The sequence below is a fragment of the Pagrus major genome, chromosome 8, assembly GCF_040436345.1.
Source record: "Pagrus major chromosome 8, Pma_NU_1.0".
NCBI lineage: Eukaryota > Metazoa > Chordata > Actinopteri > Spariformes > Sparidae > Pagrus > Pagrus major.
Genome location: NC_133222.1, coordinates 17,529,814 through 17,551,966, shown reverse-complemented (window position 1 = coordinate 17,551,966; position 22,153 = coordinate 17,529,814). Strand labels below are relative to the sequence as shown.

General features: G+C 39.6%; 1 protein-coding gene across 1 annotated transcript; it reads left to right on the top strand.

Moving 5' to 3' along the window:
- The first annotated feature begins 7,225 nt into the window (after positions 1-7,225).
- Positions 7,226-9,857, top strand: avpr1aa (arginine vasopressin receptor 1Aa). The gene is made up of 2 exons (XM_073472914.1): positions 7,226-8,238; positions 9,067-9,857. Exons 1-2 carry the CDS (start codon positions 7,290-7,292, stop codon positions 9,360-9,362), a joined length of 1,245 nt encoding a protein of 414 aa, XP_073329015.1. The 5' UTR covers positions 7,226-7,289; the 3' UTR covers positions 9,363-9,857.
- The last annotated feature ends 12,296 nt before the right edge of the window (positions 9,858-22,153 follow it).

The following is a 22,153-nucleotide window of genomic DNA, read 5'->3' as shown; positions in this document are numbered from 1 at the left end:
CACTTGACAGTCACTGTTGAGATTTGGCTTTTTTTCTCCATGACTTAGTTTTGATTTGTGGTTTTTTAGTTTGAATCCAAATTTATTGTCAGGACACCAAGCCTGTTTTTCATGTCAGTCTCACAACTGCTTGTGTCCCCATCGACCTTCGGTGGCATTACCAGCGAACAGTGCCACCATCAGCAAAACCCTCATCAACAAATCACCTCACTTTCCATAAAGATGTATTGGAGATCAATGAGAAATCTTTCACCAGGTCACCTTTGTGGTCAAGTACCAAAGGTTAAGACAACAGCAGTGGAGGTGAAAGTCTTGTTTTTGTTGACATGCTAATGATAACATGATAATGTGTAGCAGGTAATGTTTACCATAATCACCCTCTTAGTTTATCTTGTAGACATGCCAACATCTGCGAGTACTACACACCAAATTACAGGGTATGTCATAAGTTTTGCATGTGTTTGGTCAACCCATATGAAAATTTCACTTGAATTGGATATTTTTACATGTGAATGACAATTTGAACATGAGAAAGGAAAATAATGTCACATGTAAACTGGATATTTTCATGAATTGGCTTTTGTCATACATGAAGGAAAATTTACATTTTCACATGTGAAAAGAAGTTTCGACCTTTCACCTAATAGTTTGACCAGCTGGTGGCCAGATGAAAAGTGAGGGGGTCACCAAAATCCAAAAGATTCCTCCCCAATTTAAATGCCAGTCTGTACAACAGTTGTTGAAATATTGCAACCAGTAGAGCCATGTCGCTCGCATGGCCAAAAATAGATCTCTTAATGGAGCTTTAATTACAGTGTGTTATGTAACACTAAATTACATTGCCGCATTTGCTGTAATGATGACTTCTGTTCCTTGCCATCAGTTTTACTAAGTTAATCGTTCATACTTTTAATGATAAAACGTATCTAATAAAGCGATGGATTGTACTGTACAAGAACCGAAATGCGGTGAAATGTAAAGTGAAATCTGTTCATGTGATACTTATGGTCCGGGGATCTTGCTTAAGATAGGATCAGACTCCCGTGTCCATGTGAGAGCTGAACCGCCGGTCATTACCCAGGACAAGTGGATGTGAAGTCTGTGTACAGCTGAGGAAATGATCTCAAACATCTACATGACTCATTGAGAATGAAGGAACCATTTGGTTCAGCCAGGCTATTTTTGTTTGAACAAATTACCAATGGCTCCATAAGATGAGAGAAAAAAACCTGCCATGTTTTCTTTTTCCTTGGGTAAAGGACAGATTTCATATCAAAGTAACAATATTTCCATTCACAGTAATGTGATAAGACTTGTGGAAATGTTCCCACTACCCAGTGATCATTTCTACATCGTTGTTAGTTGAGAATCACATCTAAGTAGGTTTGATGTCGAGAACGCTGCACAACAAAATGAGAGCTATCTTTATCTTGTTATGTAAAATGCTTTTCAACACCTGAGAACAATCATGGTGAAATGACTTGCATCAAATTGTGTTTGACAGAACACACCACAGCTCTGTCAGGTCTTTTTAAGTTTTTGTATGTGAAGTAGATAAAATCATGACACCGGTGTTACTTCATTATGAAACTGCCAAACAGCTCACCAGTGTGTGTTTGTTGAACATCTCGTTACAAAACCAGGAGCATTCATTTGCTGCAGCAGCAGCAGCATTCACTCTTACAATGTTTTCTACAAGATTTTGGGACCTGGCCTACAAATCCCATTTATATTCAAACTGTTAAGTTCAGAGGTGGTCAGGGTGGATGGTTAGTGTACAAAGAACACACATTTACTGATACCTTCCATACCAACATTTTTGTGACTTGTGATGTTAATTTTTTTTTTTTTTTATTACAGTAGACCTGTTATGTGAAGACGTTAATAACGTTTCTGCAAACCCCTGATACGTTCACATTTGTACGTGTCATGGGCTACTTACCATACTGACATTGCATGTTTATGACCTCACATTTATATCAGGAAATTGAGGGTGGAGGTATTGGACTTACAGGCGAGAAGGCTTCCAAGCCAGTGGCAGCAGTTTGAGCATTTTTAAGTGCGAAACCAGTGGATATTATTAAGTAGATCTTGGGACAACGGATATTCTTTACAGGAAGTCTGGACACCTCTGGTCATGTTTGTGGTGATACTGGGTGTTTTTAGTGGACGACCTCACTACTTCCTGAGCCACAGCCGTGTCCATGTTTTTTACCATGTAATTTAATTCGGGTGTAGAGTTTCTTTCTATTTCAAACTCAATAAATTGCCTCCTCTTGCTCATGACTATAATGCATTAGGTAGGTTTTGCTGATTGGCATTTTTCTTTGTACAGTATGGTTCATCTGAAATGTTGCTCTGCTCTTTTTAATGTCTGTAGTGTAGTGGATTATTTTATTCAACCCCTGTAGGTCTACAAAGATGCTACATTAATTTAAATAAAGAAATGTATATAAAAGAAACCAATACTCTAATCATAATAATTTGTGCTTTGTATATCTATTTTTAGGCCTCTGTCGGGAGGCAGCTGCACTTCAGTTTTCATTATTACATCTATGTAGGCCTAGGTTGTATAACCAATGTGTACTTGGTACAGATTTTTACGATTATAAACCTGAATGTCGTGTTTACTGAAGCGCTGATATATCGCCAGCCCCAAGGCTAAAGGGGAACATGCAAACCTACTTACAAACTTATATAACAAATGTATTATAGGTGGCCTCCGCAGAGCTCCTGTTTATTGTCATAACTTCATACATAAAGTGAGCAGATAATTAAATGTTTTGTTTGACGTGACCTTCTTCATACTGCAGTAATCCAGGAGACAAGCAAATCTGTGCTTTTATGAATACTGTAAATAAAACCTTAACAGTTCCATTTTCTTTTAAGACTTTTAAAAACTTTTGAGGTGCTCCTTCTTGATGTCATATACAGGGCATGATGAACTGACAGGGTATTATAACGCATGAGGTATTCATGATATAAGCCAGGCAGAGCAACCGAAGTGTGCGTACTACGTAAGAGCGGACATTCTTCTCATGCGTGAGATTACATATGGCGGTGACATAAACAGTGTCTAAAGTCTTAAGACGTAATCATCATTTTTAGAAACTTTAGGTTTTGTAACAAACTCAATGATCCCTCCTTCCATCAACTTGAGACATGTGATAATCAACAAAAAATCCAATTATGTCTACCTTTTTTCCTACACGGTGTTTTAAAGATTAGAGACGTCTGAGAAGGACTCGACAAGATAAATATTTAAACAGGCTGCGAATTCCACTTTGGGCTTTAATTGAGTTACATAATTTAATTAAAAAATGTAATGAAGATGTTTGGTTATTCACAAAGCTGTCTGATAACAACTTTACGTTATGCAAGAGAGACACTGTTTTATAAAAGATGAAACTCCTTAACAAGATTCTTCATCCCCAAGGGTAAAAAAGAAACTCCCAGAGAGTCTGAGGATCTCTTAAAGAACCTTAAGACCGTGAATAAAAGGGAAACATCACGGAAATGATACAGACTGACTGCTCTATCTACTGGAGACACAACATGCATTCCCATGATTCCCGATCCCAGACACAAGGTCCACAGTTGAGGAGTCATCATGTTCTGAAGCTGATGAGCCTCGAGCTGTAATAACAGCACAGAACGTCTCAGGTGGACCGCCTCAAAAAACAGGAGATGAGGGTAAACGTGGTGCAGTCTAGCGTGAAGAGAGACATCCGCTCTGCTGTCCTTGAACCCCCCAGGACAAGAAAACACAGTACCAGAGTGGAAGGGGGAATGAGACACATAACAGGACTCCCATCAGAGGATCCTGGTTAGCTCGTCAACAGAAGTCCACGGCATCAGAATTTCCCCGACTGAGGGGAAGATTAGCAGAGACTAACACAGCGATAATTGAGAAAACTTTATTACACCACTAAGCCAGTTCAAGCGGCCAGCAGGAAATTTTAGGAAGGGGCTCTGGTTCAGCCTGATCACTAAAGGGGCCATCGGAAATGAAAGAGAGGAGATCTGTACGGTGAACGCAATAAAGATATCTATCCTCACTATCAGCACATGGATCAGATGAGCTGAGCAGCAGCCGGTTGGCAATCATGTGCTTGCGCAATGGAAACTGTAATAAGCTATTTACATTGTTATGGCTCACTTGGAAACTGAGGCGATGGCGCTAAAGATGCTGAAGCAAAGAATCACTGGATGATTATGCAACAGTGGACACTGAAAAGATGCTCTGATAAGAGGGGAGAGAGAACACAGATAAAACACGTAGGCTATAGTTGGTCACATCAGGTTAAAATATTAAAGTCTCCTTCCGCTCAAAAGTTTTTCTGCCATTTCTTAATTCACTTGCAGAATTATAGTTTCCACAATAATATGTTGAGGTTAATCTGCTCATATTTAGTCTGAGTTTAAGATGTCTATGTGAGCATGTGAAGCATTTTGTGATGTCACAACTGGTCTGGAAGCATCGTAGTGGAATGCAGTAAAGCCCAATGAAACTGACACCCCATTTACACCTGGTATTAAGATGTGATCTGTCTCCGGAAGGTTATTCTCCGGATAAGATAAAACATGTGTTAATGCAAGGTGTAAATGTTTCATGATCGAATGAGATGTGCCTGACAACATCTGGAGGTAGTCTGGCTCACACTGTGTTCAGATCTTAGGTAGGTGTAGACGCAACCTGCACAACATGCTGGCATCTGAAACAACATAACATTGATACAGGTATTTGTTTTTAGGTAACATAAAATATAGGTTGTTGTTAGAATTTAGAGTGAGCCATAACAGCACCAAAAGACACATTCATCAACATAACTTTGTGAAAATTGACAGCAATATAGGTGGGAAATGAATGAGTTACAGTAAGAAATAACAGTGTGCTTTGCACTAATCTATGCAGCTGATCTTCTTTTAACAATGGATATAGTAGTAGCAGTATTTTTTTTATACAGAGAAAGAAATAACTTAATGTATAACATTTGCTGAATTTACCAGAAGGAGCAGATCATTTCGAATTTATTGTAGACAGTGTTTCACCGACTTTTTAAAGTTTCCCCAAACTCAACAACCCACAAAACTCTGTGATTTTCCAAGGGAGTCTGGGGCTGATACAGATCCCACTTTAGTACCGAGTGTAAATGGTGCACCGTGCAGTGATTGTCAAAAAGGGGGTACTTCTGCTGTTGCCAGGGGTGCGTGGAGAGATTGTAGAGCAGCTCAACTAATTTGAAAACGTTAAATTAATGATTATATTTTCAAAAATTCATCATTCATTCACTGAGTCAGCTATACTGAATAATTGAAGTGTTTAAGGTGACTTGATTGCATGTAAGAGTGAGTCAAAACTTGAAAATGTTGGCTAAAAGAATTGGATAAATAATTCAAAGAGCTCAAAGTAATTAACTGTTGTAGTGTGGTATGAGTAGGAAGTCAAACCAAACTGAACACTGACAGTTCAATTATGAAAATAGTGTAACATCCACTTTTATATGATTAATAGATGAATAACATGCAGTTTGGAATTAATTCAAATGAACACATAATTAGAACATAGCTGGGTGTTGATGAAGGGTATTTGAGATATTTTCTTAGTGAACTTTTGCAGTAAAAAATAATATTTCTAGTAAATTGAACTTTTTGTGGAAAAACTAATCAGACAGTAGTTATTTTAAAGCAAAGTATTCGTATATATGTTTTAAAACGTGTCTGGTGCAGATCTTTAAAGGGCTTCATGGAGGGATGATAAATTACTAGAAATGATTATCTCACTTTCTTCTTCAGATATGATCCAGCAATGGAGATACATTTCTGCTTCCACACTAATTAATTGAAGGTGAGTAGAATTGTGTTGGTGTTCAAAGCAATAAAAAAAATTAAATAAAAATAACAGTGTCCCAGTGATAGTGGATATTCCTTCAAACGCAGCGTAAACAGTTTTCAGAGGGTCTCTAGGTTCAATTAGTTCCAGTGAAAACTGTTGGATGTGAGGTCTGCAGATTATCCAAAGTAACCAAGACTTTGTTTTTAGAAAGAAATCTGAACAGACTGTGGAATATTTTTTGCACTGCTGTGAAACCACAAACCAAATTCTGCTTACCTGCATTTTTTAAGGAAGGTGGCGGTCTCAAAACCTGGACGATACATTCCCAACTATCTGGCAACCAAGACTATCTTGTCATTTAAATTTAGGACTTCTTAAAAGTCTTTAAAAAAAATGGTCTCTGTATGCTGAAAGGCAGCTTGGTATACAGACAGAATGAATGAATGTGTGTAAAAACCAAACAAACACACATAACGCAAACAAACACTTCATGTGAAGATTATTAATAATAAAAAACAGTTTCTTGCAGTTTAGTTTAGTTTGAAATGTGACTTTAAGGAGGAAACTTGGCACTTCTGTGTGCAAGCCACTTAAGATAAACAATTTTAAACAGTTCATCACTGCATAAGGTCGTGCTCTGCAGAGGTGAACACAAACAACATTCCAGTTTATTGGTCAATGCATGACTATTTCAGGAAATGCAGAACCACAATTCAAGAGCCTCCTTAGACATGTTAAATGTGTCAGTTGAGATTATGTTAACCTTATAAAAAGGGATGCTTCAACTCAAAGGCACCAGGAAATGTGTCATTTTTAAATAATTACCCTGGAAACTGTACAGCCTGCCTTTCTCTTAACACTTCAACTATTTATTTTAACTGCGTGTTACTCAACTTACTCCCTTGGAATTTCACAGTTGTGTTTTGTGTGACTTGTTGCTCACAAAAACTGCTCCGTAAACATCTGGCCCACGCAATGAGCGAGAGGAACTGTGGTGATGTGGATGTTGTGCGCACCATGGGGAGGGCTGAGCTGCGCACTGCAAAAAATTCTCTACTTCTTTTTAGTACAGTAGCATTTTCTTTCTTTCTTTCTTTTTACATGTTTTTCATTCAAAACGGCTCTAAAGTGAATTTCAAGAAAATAATTAATTTGCAGTGGAAATCATAAATTACTTTATCAAAATATTCATTAAAAGATCATATTTAAGAAAGAGCTTGTTTTAGGACTTGTCACGATACCAAATAACTTGACTTTTTTTTTACAGTGTACCCGCTTTACGCACACGCTGTCTGAAATCTGATTCGAGTTTAAAAAGCCTCGCCAGCCGCCACAAGTCAGAGAGCAACGTGTTCCCCTCTATGAGCACCAGGTAGCTCCATATACGGATTGGAGAAGCACTTCACAGCCCCTCTGGCACTGTATCTGCTCGGGCGCACAGAGGGGCAGTGCCATGCACACTCCTGACTATGCGCTTGTCCTGAGCGGAGGGAACCAGTCTCTGGGCTTCAGTCCCACTGATGACTTTACGATGGGAACGCCTGAAAACGACAGCGTCCACCTGAATGGATCCGATCCTTTTGCGCGGAACGAGGAGGTAGCCCAAATCGAGATCATGGTCCTGAGCATCACTTTCGTGGTCGCTGTGGTCGGGAACGTGAGCGTCCTGCTGGCAATGTACAACACGAAGAAGAAGATGTCGCGGATGCACCTTTTCATTAAACACCTCTGCCTGGCTGACCTGGTGGTCGCCTTCTTCCAGGTGCTGCCGCAGCTCTGCTGGGAGATCACCTTCCGCTTCTACGGTCCAGACTTTCTGTGCAGGATAGTGAAGCACCTGCAGGTGATGGGGATGTTCGCGTCCACCTACATGATGGTGATGATGACCCTGGACCGTTACATTGCCATCTGCCACCCCCTGAAAACCCTGCAGCAGCCCACCCAGCGCTCCTACATCATGATCATCTCAACGTGGATGTGCAGCCTGGTGCTCAGCACCCCGCAGTATTTCATCTTCTCCCTAAGCGAGATCAAGAACGGCTCGGATGTTTACGACTGCTGGGCTTACTTTATCGAGCCATGGGGCGCCAAGGCGTACATCACCTGGATAACCGTGGGCATCTTCCTCGTGCCCGTGGTCATTCTCATGCTGTGCTACGGGTTCATCTGCCACAGCATATGGAAAAACATCAAATACAAGAAAAGGAAAACGACGGATGGTGCTGCGAGCAAGAACGCGATAATTGGGAAGAATTCAGTCAGCAGCGTTACAACGATATCCAGAGCCAAGCTGAGGACTGTTAAAATGACTTTTGTGATAGTTTTGGCGTACATTATCTGCTGGGCGCCGTTTTTCATCGTGCAGATGTGGTCAGTGTGGGATGAAAACTTCCAGTGGGCTGGTGAGTGCTGAATAAATTAAGCAATAAATGTGTCAATCATTACTGAATTAACATGTTTTGGAGTGATGATATAAAAGCCAAAACAAATGACAGCGCAGAGAAAAGACACGATTACCAAAAAAGCTCACCGTGCGTAAACAAAAGTCCAAGTGCGCACGGCTTTTACGCACGGATTTATATGGCATATAAAAACAAATACATGCGTAAATAGTGTTAAAAAAATAAAACAAAAAATTAATACCACAAAAAGAAAAATGCTTGAGCTGAACTTTATGTTTATAAACCGCCTCATTTACATGAAATAACTGAGTACATTACTGTAAACCTTCAAGATTAAAATTTCAGAAACAGTCTTGTTAAAAATTAATAAGGGGTGATCCTTAGAAATCTAGTCTTCCCTCTTTTCAGAATTCCAGCCTCCTCAGATGTGGGCTCTTGGATTCACCACCAGCCTTCACTTTAAAACAAGTTTAATCATATATTCTATCTAAAAAGTTTTATCTTGAAACAAAACTACTGCAAGTGAGTGATAAAGTTACACTTTATACACATTTTCTTTGCTTCATGAGCTTTTGTGGCTCAGAATCAACATGCACACCAGACAGATTACTTCACTAATATCAAGAAAATTAAATTTGATTCAAAAAGTCTTGAAATAAATTTGATCTGTAATAGAAACTCACATATTTTATCCTCTTTAAAGACTAACCAGGCTTTACATTTTAACACCACATGAATTGACTTAGACGCGCACTTCTGCAGCCAAGCCTGCCCCAGATGTTTTGCGGATTAATCATCCTTTTCCTCTTCCCTCTCTCTGTTCTCTAGATTCTGAGAACACAGCAGTGACTCTGTCTGCGCTCCTTGCCAGTCTCAACAGCTGTTGTAACCCGTGGATATACATGATCTTCAGCGGTCACCTCCTCCAGGATTTCGTGCACTGCTTCTCGTGCTGCCTCAGACTGAACACTGAATTCAAGAAGGAGGACTCGGACAGCAGTATCCGCAGAACAACGCTGCTGACTAAGATGACCAATCGGAGCCCCACGGGCAGTTCTGCAAACTGGAGAGAGCTGGACAATTCTCCCAAGTCCTCCATTCAGCAGGAAGAAAATCACAGCTAGGCAATTCTGTTTACTGGGGTGGGAATTTAAAAAATGTCTGGCATCAAGGTACACAGCTCACAGTATCAACCCATCTTATCTTTGGGCATGAGTAGACAGTGATTGAAATGCCCCCAGACTCCAAAACTGTAAAGCAAATCAAGCTATTTGACTGGAAAACAGGAAATAAAGTGAAGAAATATGCTGTAGGATGAGAATTTACAACAAGGACAGACAATATGAACAGATTATGTGTGTCTTCTCGCTGGATTTTGTGTGCAGATATGTTCCTTTTCACATAACCGCAGCAAGAATATTAGAAAAACATTGGGAAAGGAAATTAAATTGCAAAGATTGACTTAAAATCATTCATATTTTTATACCTCTGCAGCTGTTTGTAAAAGCACTACATGCTGACAGTTATATTTTTCATCATTTTGTTGACTTTACTTGAAAATTCGACAGCCTCAAGTGGTCAAGTTGATTTTTTTGGAGTCACAACGTGATTCTTTTCAATGTTTTCGATAGAAAAGCACTTTTCCTGGAATACGGATGCTTTTACTGGTGGTTATGTCTCCCCACAGTGCCCCAAAACACACTCTCCTGTTAGAGTGTTTACAAAGACAAGACGTACGTAACAGCCAGGGGGTGTGCGGTGGGGAAAACATCTCTTCCAGACCGCACGTCTCTAAGTAACAGAAGCAGCCGCCTCATCCTTTGTGCTTTCGCTTTGTTGTTTTTCTCAAAACCAGATTCTATTGGCTCATGTATTCCTTTGACCCTTCACAAAAAAGAAAAATAATGGATGTGGTGTTTAGGCTTCATCTATCACTCGAGCCCTTGCATGCATCCACATTTTTGTAATTATTTCATGTAGCAGCAGGCAGCCCTCTGTGTGGATCCCTAAAGAGTGGATTTAATTTCTGTTCAGCAGAGGCAGATGGGATTCCCTTGTAAATAGTAGGACGCTCACCCACACACACATGACACAGGCACGCACAGTGTGGGGGGTGGCCAGGGGTCTCGATGAGGTGAGATTGGCCACAGCTGGGGGAGTCTACCTACGGACCCACACTCTCCTCCCATCGCTTTCACAAAATGTTGTGGAGAAGCTCACACATTCCACCCACGCTGCGTCAAGACACTTCCTGATTTTTTTCTGACATCCTGCACCGCTGAAGGGGGGGGTCTGCTGTTTTTTGGCTGGATTTACGCTCCAGACAAAAACAATTTTCTGCACATTAATGTGAGGCAGCGTGAGGGTTGCCAGACCACCGTGTGAAACCCATGTGTATTGCATCAAGACATGAGTGTGTTGTATATTTGTACATAACATGCAGTTAAATATCTGTAAATAGGAGTAATATATGTAAATATGTTCAACATGAATTCTATTTGTCTGTAATGGCCTGTGCACATTGAAAATAATCTAAATATCCTATAAATATATGTTGAAATATACATATTGAGGCACTGAATACTACACTGACTATGTCTCCTGTTTTCAAGACCACAGCACGGACACTGTTTATGCGTCATGCAGTTGCTACACAACCGTGGAAAAATGAAGATTGAGCAATTTTGACCTTCTCAAGCCAATCTAAGCACTTAAAATCTGGCAAACTCCAGATTATGCCACTGGATGATCATCCAATTGAGAATAATGTGAAAAAGAAGTTCTGTTAACGAGTGCAGCAGGATAAAGACACATCATTGCATGAAAGGGTCAGCTGACTCGTGTTACCAGACAAAAATGTTCTCACTCATTTGCTTTTACTTTCTCAGGCTTTGAGATATCTGTAATTTTTATAGGCACCCCAAATCAAAAGAGGTGTTTGTAGAACCGACAGCTTAAATTAAAGGGTAACTCCAACTATTTTACACATTAAAGTGTGTTTAAAGGTCTTGGGGACTGCTACTGCGTATGTGAAAAAAGTAACAAAAAGCCTTTTGTGGCTCCAGAGGAAGCTGTCGTAATCTGATAAATTGTCTCAAGAGATGTCACACAGTGGCTAAGTTGCATTGTGGATAATGTAGGCACCAGGTTTTGTAAAGCAGTCCACTGGTTTTTGCATGGCACTCCTGTAACACTGTTTAAAAACAAATGATCAAAATAGAGACAACAGAACAAGAGATATCAACCTTTTTTATTGAACACATTCTTTTCTCCTGTTCAAAAGCTGGTTTAGCCACTGAGTGACATCACTAGCTGCAGTTTATCAGATTAAATGCAGCTATCTGGAACCACAAAAGGCTTTATCCTATTTTTTTTCCAAACATGCAGTAGTACTCCCCAAGACCTTTAAACACACATTAATATGTGAAATTGGGGAAGTTACCCTTTAAAGTCATTGAAAAAATTTGAAGGAATATATTGACATTTTGGGAAAACACGCATATTCACTTTCATGCCGAGAGTTAGACTTAAAGATTAATACCACTCTCGTCTGTACGGTAAATATGATGCTACAGCCAGCAGCTAATTAGCTTAGCATAGCATAAAGACTCAAAACAAGGGGAAACAGCTAGCCTGGATCTGACTAAAGGTACCAAAAATTCACCTACAAGCACCTCCAAAATTCACTAATTAACATGTTATATTCCATTATTTAATCAAAAACTGAAGTGTAAACATGTCAAGTTGATGTTTTCGGTGGGTGTTATGTGCCAGACTATTTCTTGGCTGGAAGCAGTGACTTTCTGTCTACTGTCTTTTCGTCGCTGTGATGTTGCCAAACAGCAGAGACTCCAGTTCAATTTTCGTAAACAATTGAGATATAATACATTAATTATTGAGCTGAAGAGTTGCTGGCCAGCTTTTTCCTAGTATTTATGTTAAGCTTAACTAACTTTCTGCTGTCTTGAGCTTTACATTGACCATATAGTCATGAGAGTAGTATTGATCTTCTCATGGATCTCTCGACAAAAAGTGAATTAACATTTTTCCTGAACTATTTTTTTTTAACAGCGACATGTCTTGTCTGAAACAACTTGGAGAGCACAGGGACAGTTTTTGTGAGAGGAAGTAGTTCCAAAGAAAAGTGTTTACAGCAAATTATTGAGAATAATATTGACATTTTTCCGGGAAAGAGGGGTTACATTTTTAAATCTAATTTTCAGTGTCTTGAGCGCCACAGAAAAAACTCCATTAACCCCGACCCCTGGGTGAAAAAACATTTTATTTTGTAATTTGAGTGATCTGATGCTTCAACAATCTAATAGGCTCTATCAGGAGTGCAACATAATTTAATTTGACTATTTAATGATGTTATTGTCTAACTGAGTTATCACACTCTTCTGTTTCTTGCTGGAAAATGTGTCACACCTCCTTATGAAATCATAACTGTTTAATGCAATGACGCAGTGATATTACTTCATCCAGCTTTTGTAGACATTTTTGCCTCATTAACTAATTTGAGCAACATTCTGCTAATGCACATTGTTCTGAAGAGGTGATTTTGAAGGTACTGTATACCTTATAATTCTCCACAGTGACATACACTGCCTGGCCAAATAAAAAGTGACCACCTGGATTTAACTAAGCAAACAGGTAAGAGCCTTCCATTGGATAATTACTGCAGTGATTAATATTTCTCAGCTGGTGACAAGTTATTAACCCTTACTGATGCAGTGAGTAGCTTCTCATTTCTTAAACAACCATGTGGGAGGACATTTCCTGTAGTTGTGGAAAAGATGTAACTCTGTTTCAGAAGGAACAAATTATTGGCCCGCATCAAGCAAAGAAAACAACTAAGGAGATTGCTGAAATTACTAACATTGTCTCTGTCTGTCTAACGCATTATTAAACCCTGGAACGACAGTGGTGAACCATCATCTTCAAGGGTGAAATGTGGTCGGAAAAAAAATTGAATGATCGTGATTACTTCAACGTTTGGTGAAATCAAATCATAAAACATCAACAGGAGAACTCAAAGGATTGGGACTAAACAGCTGTGTAGCCTTATGAAAACCACTTATAAGTCAAGCTTATTGGAAAAAAAAGGCTTCACTTTGCTAGGGAGCATAAAGAGTGCCAATCGTACAAGTCTGTGGAGGCAGTGTTATGATCTGGGGCTGCTTCAGTTGGTCATGTCTAGGTTCAACAATGTTATGTGCCCAAAAATCAGCTGACTAACTGAATATACTGAATGACCAGGTTTTTCCATCAACAGATTTTTTCTTCCCTGATGGCACGGGCATATTCCAAGATGACAATGCCACGATTCATAGGGCTCAAATTGTGAAAGAGTGGTTCAGGAAGCATGAGACGTCAGACAGAGACCTTAACCCCACTGAGAATCTTTGGGATGTGTTGGAGAAGACTTTACGCGCGGCAGCAGCCAGACTCTCCCACCATCAATACGAGATGTTGGCAAAAAATTAATGCAACAAGATAGACAGATAACTGTTAGTGACATTAGCTAGGCACACGCTAACGTTAGGTTGCCAAGGCTTGTTTTTACATGTGGTGCTTGGAAGAGCTGCCAAAAATGAAAGTGAAAGCGAGCAGTGAAGCTCCGAACTCATTGCTGGATACGGATACTGCAGGGTTGGCACGGGAAGCAAGGGTGTGTAGTTTGTAACATATATATATATATGTCATATATACACTGCATTGTGCATATGGATAATAACTAAACCTCGTGATCCTGTAAGGTTCAGTTTATCTCTGACCATCTGATCTTATAACGGGGTCTGGTAGTCACGTCACAGAGATGTATGAGAGAGGAAGTTCTGAAGGAAATTATGTGAGTCCTTCAAATAGGGTAGAGAATTGGAAGACCCACTATTCAGGGTTGTCAGCAGTAAAACGCAGAATAAAACAAGCATCAGGCGATCCAGGCTGGTATCAACTGGGATTATGCTGCTTGATCTCTACTTAAGGCGGTATGTAACCGCTGTAGCTGTGATGGACATATCTCAAATTCCCAGTCTAGCACTAGCTCAGCATCTCATTAGACATGCCAATCATTAAATAGCGTGCCGCCGAAAGCTAACACGATCCGTACTCAGGTCATCAGTCAGATTCTAGACAAAGTAAATACCTAAGGAGGCAGTGATTGAGCTTCTCCAGAGGGGTTTAAAAAGCTTTGACTCCAAGTTAGAGAGCCAGAAAACATACAGATCTCATTATAAGGATCATAAAAGTAGCACTGCCATAACAAGAGGCTCTTTGCACTAGTTTAACATTAAAGACACATTCATTCAACACATTTCTGTATCTAAAATGAGCTCAGTGCCAAACTGTAATTAATCAGTCCAACAGTTGGATTCTTTTGCATTTCTTTATTTTGTGACAACACAAATCTCTCAGGCATGAAACACGACTTCAACTAACCCACCACCTTCCAAGCAGTTTGAAAGAACGTCATCGCTAAAAGAAAACATGTTTATCTGAGTTGGATGCAAGATTTCTTAATGGCACTCTCTCCGATGCACTCTCTAGACTAGAAAAACATTTTGATCGTGCATTGTGTGGGAATAATTCTAAGAAGTGCCACGTTTCCTTTCTTAGTAAGTAAACAACTTCCACCATGATTTCCTCACAGGAAACAAAGTCCTGTTATCTGTCTATCTGGACAGTTGTGTCCACAGCTGGCCTTCCTCCACCTGACACCCTGGCCTTTCTTCAGCCCAGTGCACACACTGTTATTGGCTTGCCAGCATAAACGAAACAGGCTTTAAAAAAAAGTCAGACAAGTGTTTACAAGAAATGCTTCTCTGACAGAAATTAACAAATGGAGATTTGCATTTTTTGGCTGAAAGTTTGTCAGTGGTAACCTAACGAGCCAGATTTGTCGGTTATTAGTGGATTAGACATGAACAAGTATTTCAAGGAAAATTCAGTCATTATCTACTCACCCCCATATGAAGCGTTGCAACATTCTTCTAAACAACTGAACTAGATGGGGACTTTTTTTAAAACATCCAACAACAACAAAAAAAAAAACATAAAATGGCTCTATACAGGTCATCTGACTTAAAGCCAGGTCTCCAGAGGCCCCAAGGCTTTAAAAAGTGGACACTTGGCCTTAAGCCGGATGACAGCCGTTTTATGTTTTGTTTTTTCCTCAGTTGTTTTTTCTTGATTTTTAAAAGAAAGTTCCCAGCTACTTCAGTTGTTTGAGAGAATGCTGGAACGCTGTTTTGTTGTGAATCTCCAGAAATGTTTTGTGGACTAAGAAACTTCACGTGGGGATGAGTAGACATGACTGAATTTTCATTTTTGGGTGAACTGTTCTTTAAAGACTTTTTCATGTCTAAACCACTTATAACCAGTAAAGGCTTCTGGAGACTTGGATTACGGATGAGCTGTATCCAGCCATTTTATGTTTTGGTGACATCAAACACGGCTGGAGATGACCCAACTTCCCGTCAAAAATATTTCATTTTTGTCACCACAAACACGGCTGGAAGTTATCCCAAGGTACATCGCGTACAAATGTTGACAGGCCCTGGTCCCCCAGTCAAAACTATCCAGTGGTTTAGCACTTGCAAATGCTGAAATGGAGACTCAAACTGCCAGCTTGGCAGCCCACTCGCCTCACATGTCCCCATCTACTTTAGTTGTTTAAGTGAATGCTGCAACGCTGTTTTGCTGTTCCATCTGCATTGGGTTGAGTAGTCTTTTTTGGTGAACTGCTCCTTTAATACAGGAAGTTCTTTAAGCACTCTGATCAGAAGAGTTAGATGAGACGAGGCTCTCGGCGTATCCGCTTCCATAACATGCAGCCTCTTGCATCCTGCTCCATTGTTCTCCCTCCATCGTCCTTGAAAACAACACACATTTCTATTTACTATTGTGTGGTTTAATCGCTCCCCAGAGGTCATTCATGTCATGCAAACAAGCAGGTCTAAACATGCTTGTAGGCAAAATCTGGAGTTCAATCAGACGTCATTGTCTGAGACTCGTCACATCCTGGCAGTGTCAGGAAGGCAATTTAGAAAGAAACGTTTAGAACAGTTGGGAAATTATCCACAAAATCAGTTTCGGGAACAAAGACAAATCATCGTAAACGCACAATTTTGTCCTCCCTGAGGAGACCGATAACTGCTGCCGTATGGTTTGCTGTAGCTTTGGAGATTTGCGTAACAAATGTTTTCCTGGTGACACACGCTGTCATCAAAACTGTTTTGCTTCACAACATGTGTATAGTTGTTTGTCTTTTCTCTACTTCTAGTCTCTAGTGTCAACATATTTCTGGGGTCAGCTCAGTGTCTATAAGTTATGGTTTCCAACAGCAAAGGGTTCAGTTCCTGGTATGTGTAGCTGAGGTCCTCAAAAAGGGGGACCAGAGGAACTTGAAATCTAATTAAGATCATGATCTGACAGTGTGTTACACTGTGGTAAGGGAAGACAATTTAATGCTTTTGTTGGCAATTTTTTTTCAGGGAACAAACAAATCATGTATGCATGAAAGTAAAATACAAATAGATAAATACTACAAAAGAAGCAGTCCCTTGATCTGACACTAAAACAAAAATAATAACTGAAAACTGGAAGTGTCAAACACCTTTCTCCTGGTTGTAATGGACGTCGAAGTAAGGAATAAAACATTAAAAACAATAAACAGTGTGTCATCAGACCACATCTGAAGGCAAAGCTGTTAATAGCTGTTTTGAGCAGGTGAAAAGCCTACTGTCCCAGAGGTTGGTAAGATGTGATAATTGTTAAAATATAGAGAAACAGCGCAGACTTTGAAACAATCTGTCACCAAAGTATTCGTAGTTTCACACAAAAATGACAAGTAGATGTGTAAAGAATGCAAAAAAGTGTCACTTCCCACCTCCACATTCCTGGCTAATCAAGTGCGCGAAGTGGATATAAAGGATGTCACATGTCATTCCACCATCCGACAAAAACTTTGGTTAAGGCACTGACGCCTTGGTAGTGATAATTAAAAGGAAGAACTCATCTTCATTATCTGCAAACGATAACTACATTCAAGTAACGCAACACTTAAAGTTGCTTGAAACTGGCCGGATGTGCATTCGTACACATCGATCCAGGACATCCCAAACATGCTCAGTGGGTGACATGTCTGGTAAGTATGCAGGCCATGCTAAAACTGGGATGTTTTTTTAGCTTCCAGGAATTGTGTACAGATTCTCGCAACATGGGGTCGTGCATTATTTTGCTGCAACAGGAGGTGATGGCGCCAGAAGAATGGCCCCACATTGGGCCTCAGGAGTGCGTCACAGTATCTCTGTGGACTCAGATTACCATAAAACTGCACATTTTAGAGTGGCCTTTAATTTGTGACCAGTCCAAAGCACTAATCATGCTGCTGAATTAGCATCTTGATATGCCACGCCACACCACACCACACAGTATTAAGAGGAAACTAAGTTGTCTTTCCTTTTTTTTTGTTTTTACCTATCCAAAAGTTCTGTTTTCTGGCTCTGACGCACAGCCTCACACAGCTATTAGCATACATTATACTGCTTTTAGTCTCACCTCTCAAAGAAGAGGAAAGGTCACAACAAAGTTATTATAATGAAACGCGTGCTTTGATGTGCCGTAGGATCACAGCACAGCGCCATATGAAGGCTGCGCACAGATGATAGACTCGCTCTGTGAGCATCCAAACCAGGTGTGAATCAAAGGCAGAGCCACGGAGGTGAGATGAGAGGCTGCTGGACATGTTATCTACAACACCTTCATCCAGCCTCTAAATGTCGTTATACCCCACAGAACACAAACAGCAAAAAAACATGTTGAAACCAAACATAGGTAACATTTGTCCATTACCTGAAACATGCTCAAAAATGTAATTACATTCTGATTGTTGTGTGTCATGTGTGTTTTTATTTCACATAAAAATGTGAAGTGATTGACAAGCACACAAACACACACCACAGCCACTAAAATATGGGTAGGGTTCGATATCTTCACAGTGGGGTTGTTGCCTAGAAACCAATAGCAATGATTAATGAAGCGTTGCCATGATAGTTGTCCCTGCTGATGCCGATATGTCAGAGAAAAACTGACCTGCTCCAATTGCGAAAGCCTTATTTGTACACAGTACTGTCACTAGCAGAGAGAGGTTAGGTGATGCGTGGGATTCCCTACTGCCCAGTTAACGTTTCATGTTCCAGCATCTGATAGAGGCGAGCTGTTGCCTTCTTAGAAATGTGCTCTTTGTAATCGTATCAGGACTTCTCATCTGTAGGCTGTATTAGGTATTAAACAGGGTGATGTGGCTGAGGTCCACAGCTACACTGAGGAGACCAGAGCAGTCAATGTACATTTATGTTAAAATCAAAGCAACTGACTGGATCTTAGTCAATTCTTTCTTGATTTATTTTAAAACAATGTTGACAAGGTTTTTCAAAACATGACTTCACTGTACTAGAATGTCTAACTTGTTGTCAAAGGTCTGCATGAAGCTTTTTATCCACTTATGTATAAAGTCCAAAGGCCAAATCTTCCAACAGATATAGCTCTGACGGCTAACGGTCAATGTTGCTAATCTGAGAAATGAGGCTGTACCTATACTAACGTCTATTTGTATCGAAATGTGCATACATGTGTGATGCTCATTCTGATATCGTATGTTGGTGTTATTCCTGGAAGATCATAATAAATGTTGTTCCAGGACCATCATTGCAACTGACCAATCGTGTTTTTTGTAATGTCACAGCTTTGCGACTCTGAGAAAAAGACAAAGGCAAAATAAGCACATGGTAACATGGGTTAAACATGTGAATGAGTCTATTTTAAACCAAACCATAAACCTTTGCCTAAACCTAACCAAACATTGTTTCTGCCTAAACCTAACCAAACATCGTTTTTGCCTAAACCTAACCAAAAAGTGACAGGCCAAGCCAAAAACAGCTTAGGCTTGCTTGAAGACATTGTCATTTTCTCATGATTAAAAATGATGGTGTTAAAGCAACCAGGAACAACACCAACAGAAGGTGCAAAGCTATGACATCACAACAGCGTGATTGGTCCGTTGCAATGATGGTTCTGGAGCAACATTATTTATGATGTTCTAGGAAAAACACCAACACGGCATTAGTTGACAAGTAGTCTGTATGAGTACTTTTTTGTAAAAACTACAAAAAAATGCAGTATTTCTCTACATTTTAAGTACTAAATATTTAACCAGCAGCTACATGTTGAATGTTCAGTAAAGCACAGAATACAGAGTGATAGGGACAGTGCGTGACAGATGTCGTTCCCTGCAGTGCACAGATCTGCCACCCACGAGCCGGAAAGCATTTTGACCAACAACACAACTAGAACCTGTTTGCAGCCCACTTCCTGTTTGTGACATGAAGCTATATCCCTTTGCACTTTGGAAAACATCACTATTAAACATGTGCCAATGGGTCACGTAGCTACCAGACATGTGGTAAACTAATTTATGCTCATGTCTCAAAATGAATGCAGTTGGGATTTAATTACGTTAATAGGCTACATACATCATCTTTACATTTTAAAATCAACATCTGCAAGTATATTTGCATCACAGAACATAAAAGGTCTTCTGAAGGGCACTTTGAATGCCATGATTTTAGTTAGCTGAATGTTTTTTAATGAAGTTGGTGCCTAATTGCAGAAACCCATTATAATTCAGAAGGTTCTGACTAAAAAGAATAATTTCTGTTCCATTATAAAATTAAAAATTAAAAAAATTTAGTGATCCATTTACATCAAAGGCTATGGATTGTTATTCCGCATCAGTATTCATTCATCTGTACAATCAATAGGGATTGTTTATAATTACACATGGTCTCCCATGATCATGATTTGTGTCAGTCAGGCATATGTGGAGACACCAAAATGATCATAGTGGACCTTTTACAAATAATAGATAACACAAGAAAACAATCAATTGAATGTATATTAGAAATGTATTTGCAAATAAATTTGATGAAGTGGGATAACATAACATAAATTCCCAACAGTTGACCTCACCTTTTAGTTATTCCCTGCTCTCATGTGAGTGTAAGTAATTTCCATAAAGCACTCACATGAAAAACACATTATGTTCTCTGTTTTTGCCATGGTTTTGATGAGGCACGCGGTGGTGTGATGCCACATGAATGACCTTTTACATAAACTGCAAAAGCAGCAGTAAAGACAATAAAGGCTCAGATATAAGTTCACAACAGTCAGACCACTAATGTTTCATACAAAAGTAGGAGCAAACATAGCGCAGTTTAATATTGGATCCTGTTTTGTGTGTTTGTTTGTGTTATCTTACATATTTTTGGCTGACACATCAAAGACAGTTTTTTAATATGTTATGTCTCTCTCCACTAATAAAAACTGATTTTAGATCAGAGCTTATGCTATTGGTAAAAGTGCTCTCCAAAAACAACACACACATGCGCATAACCTTGACAACAACATACTGTATGTATCATGTCTCTCCATTGGCAAATCCAAATTTCAACTTTGCAGGAGGGAGGTGTTTTCTTCCACGAAATGAGGAGGCAATAACAGACAAATGGTCAGACTATCTGACACATGTTTGGATATATGTTAGATACACTGACAGCACATGTATCTGATGCAGACTTGCAGGCCCATGTGCATTAATACACACACATATACATCAGGCAACACATGGACACACATACAAGCAGACACACACAAACACATCAAGGCATATAGTGGTCAGATAAAGTTTCTCCTGAGAGACTCTCAGTACGCTAGTGACATCTGCTGGTCAGAGATTAAAACAACAAGTTACTCACAGAAAACCGATCAAATAATCACAAACACATGCACGTGAAGAGTAGGCGTTATTTCATATGGTTATATGCTTGAGAATCTTTGCCATATATCAAGTTGGAGTCCAATATCAACAACTTTATTTTAGGATGGAAGAAGAAGAACCCAGTATGTCCTCCTGCACACAGGTATGTCGTGTATGCATGTGATAGATATAGTAATAACACTGTTTCACAATTTCATTGTTGTTCTATGCACAGTTCGTGACTTGCCTCCTAATGTTTGTGCATGGAGTAGAGTGATTCAGCTTCAAGGGTGGATTAGCCATCAGCAGGCCAGAGCTTGCAAACCACAGTAATGTGCAAATACACAATACTGCTCCCTTACACTGTATTTGGTTCCACTGAAAAAAGGGTGAACTGATCTGTTATGGTCTAAATAAATAGGTGGACAGTTTGCCCTTCCGTGTTAAAATGGTTTGTCTTGTTGTAAAATGTTTCAGTGAGTTTCAGTGAATTATGTTGATTTGTGTTACCAATATCGAGTGTAGATTTTTCCTGTGCGTCATGGTAGGTTTAGTAGCAAATTAAGAGTTGTAAATGTACTAAAAGAAAGTTACAAAAGAAGTAGCAGCAATATTCTGCAGCAGCACTAGCAAGGATGTAAAAGTGCCCTGTTGAATCCCCCCATTGTAGATAATGATAAAGTACCCTCTACAGTGGCTCAATAGAGTGCTGCAGGAATGAGTCAAAGAGACTAGTCGAGACTCATCCACTCACTAGTCCGTCTTTACAGGTGGGGGACTATTCTAACTTTAACCTTACAACTTGTGGATTGATCAGTTTATAATCAAATGTGTGTATAATAGTGTAGTAAGAAGCTTGGTGAAAGTATCATTGAGGTCATCTGACCGATACGTATTTCGGTTATAGCCTAACATTAGCTTTTAACTTCAGAAATCATAAACAGGGTGTTCATCTGTGAAGATTATCTTGCTGAACAAAAACCTGTTAGCATCATAAACTTGTGTTTGCCACAGAGCTTATTTTCAGCAATAATCCAAAATCCAATTAAAAAATCCCAAAGACTTTTTGTCCAGGGAAACAGGCCGATACTAACTTCC

Excerpts from the sequence above, each read along its gene's own strand:
- avpr1aa (XM_073472914.1), top strand. The coding sequence starts at position 7,290 with ATGCACACTCCTGACTATGCGCTTGTCCTGAGCGGAGGGAACCAGTCT. Across the intron at positions 8,239-9,066 it reads TGAAAACTTCCAGTGGGCTG|ATTCTGAGAACACAGCAGTG; the intron begins GTGAGTGCTGAA and ends TCTGTTCTCTAG.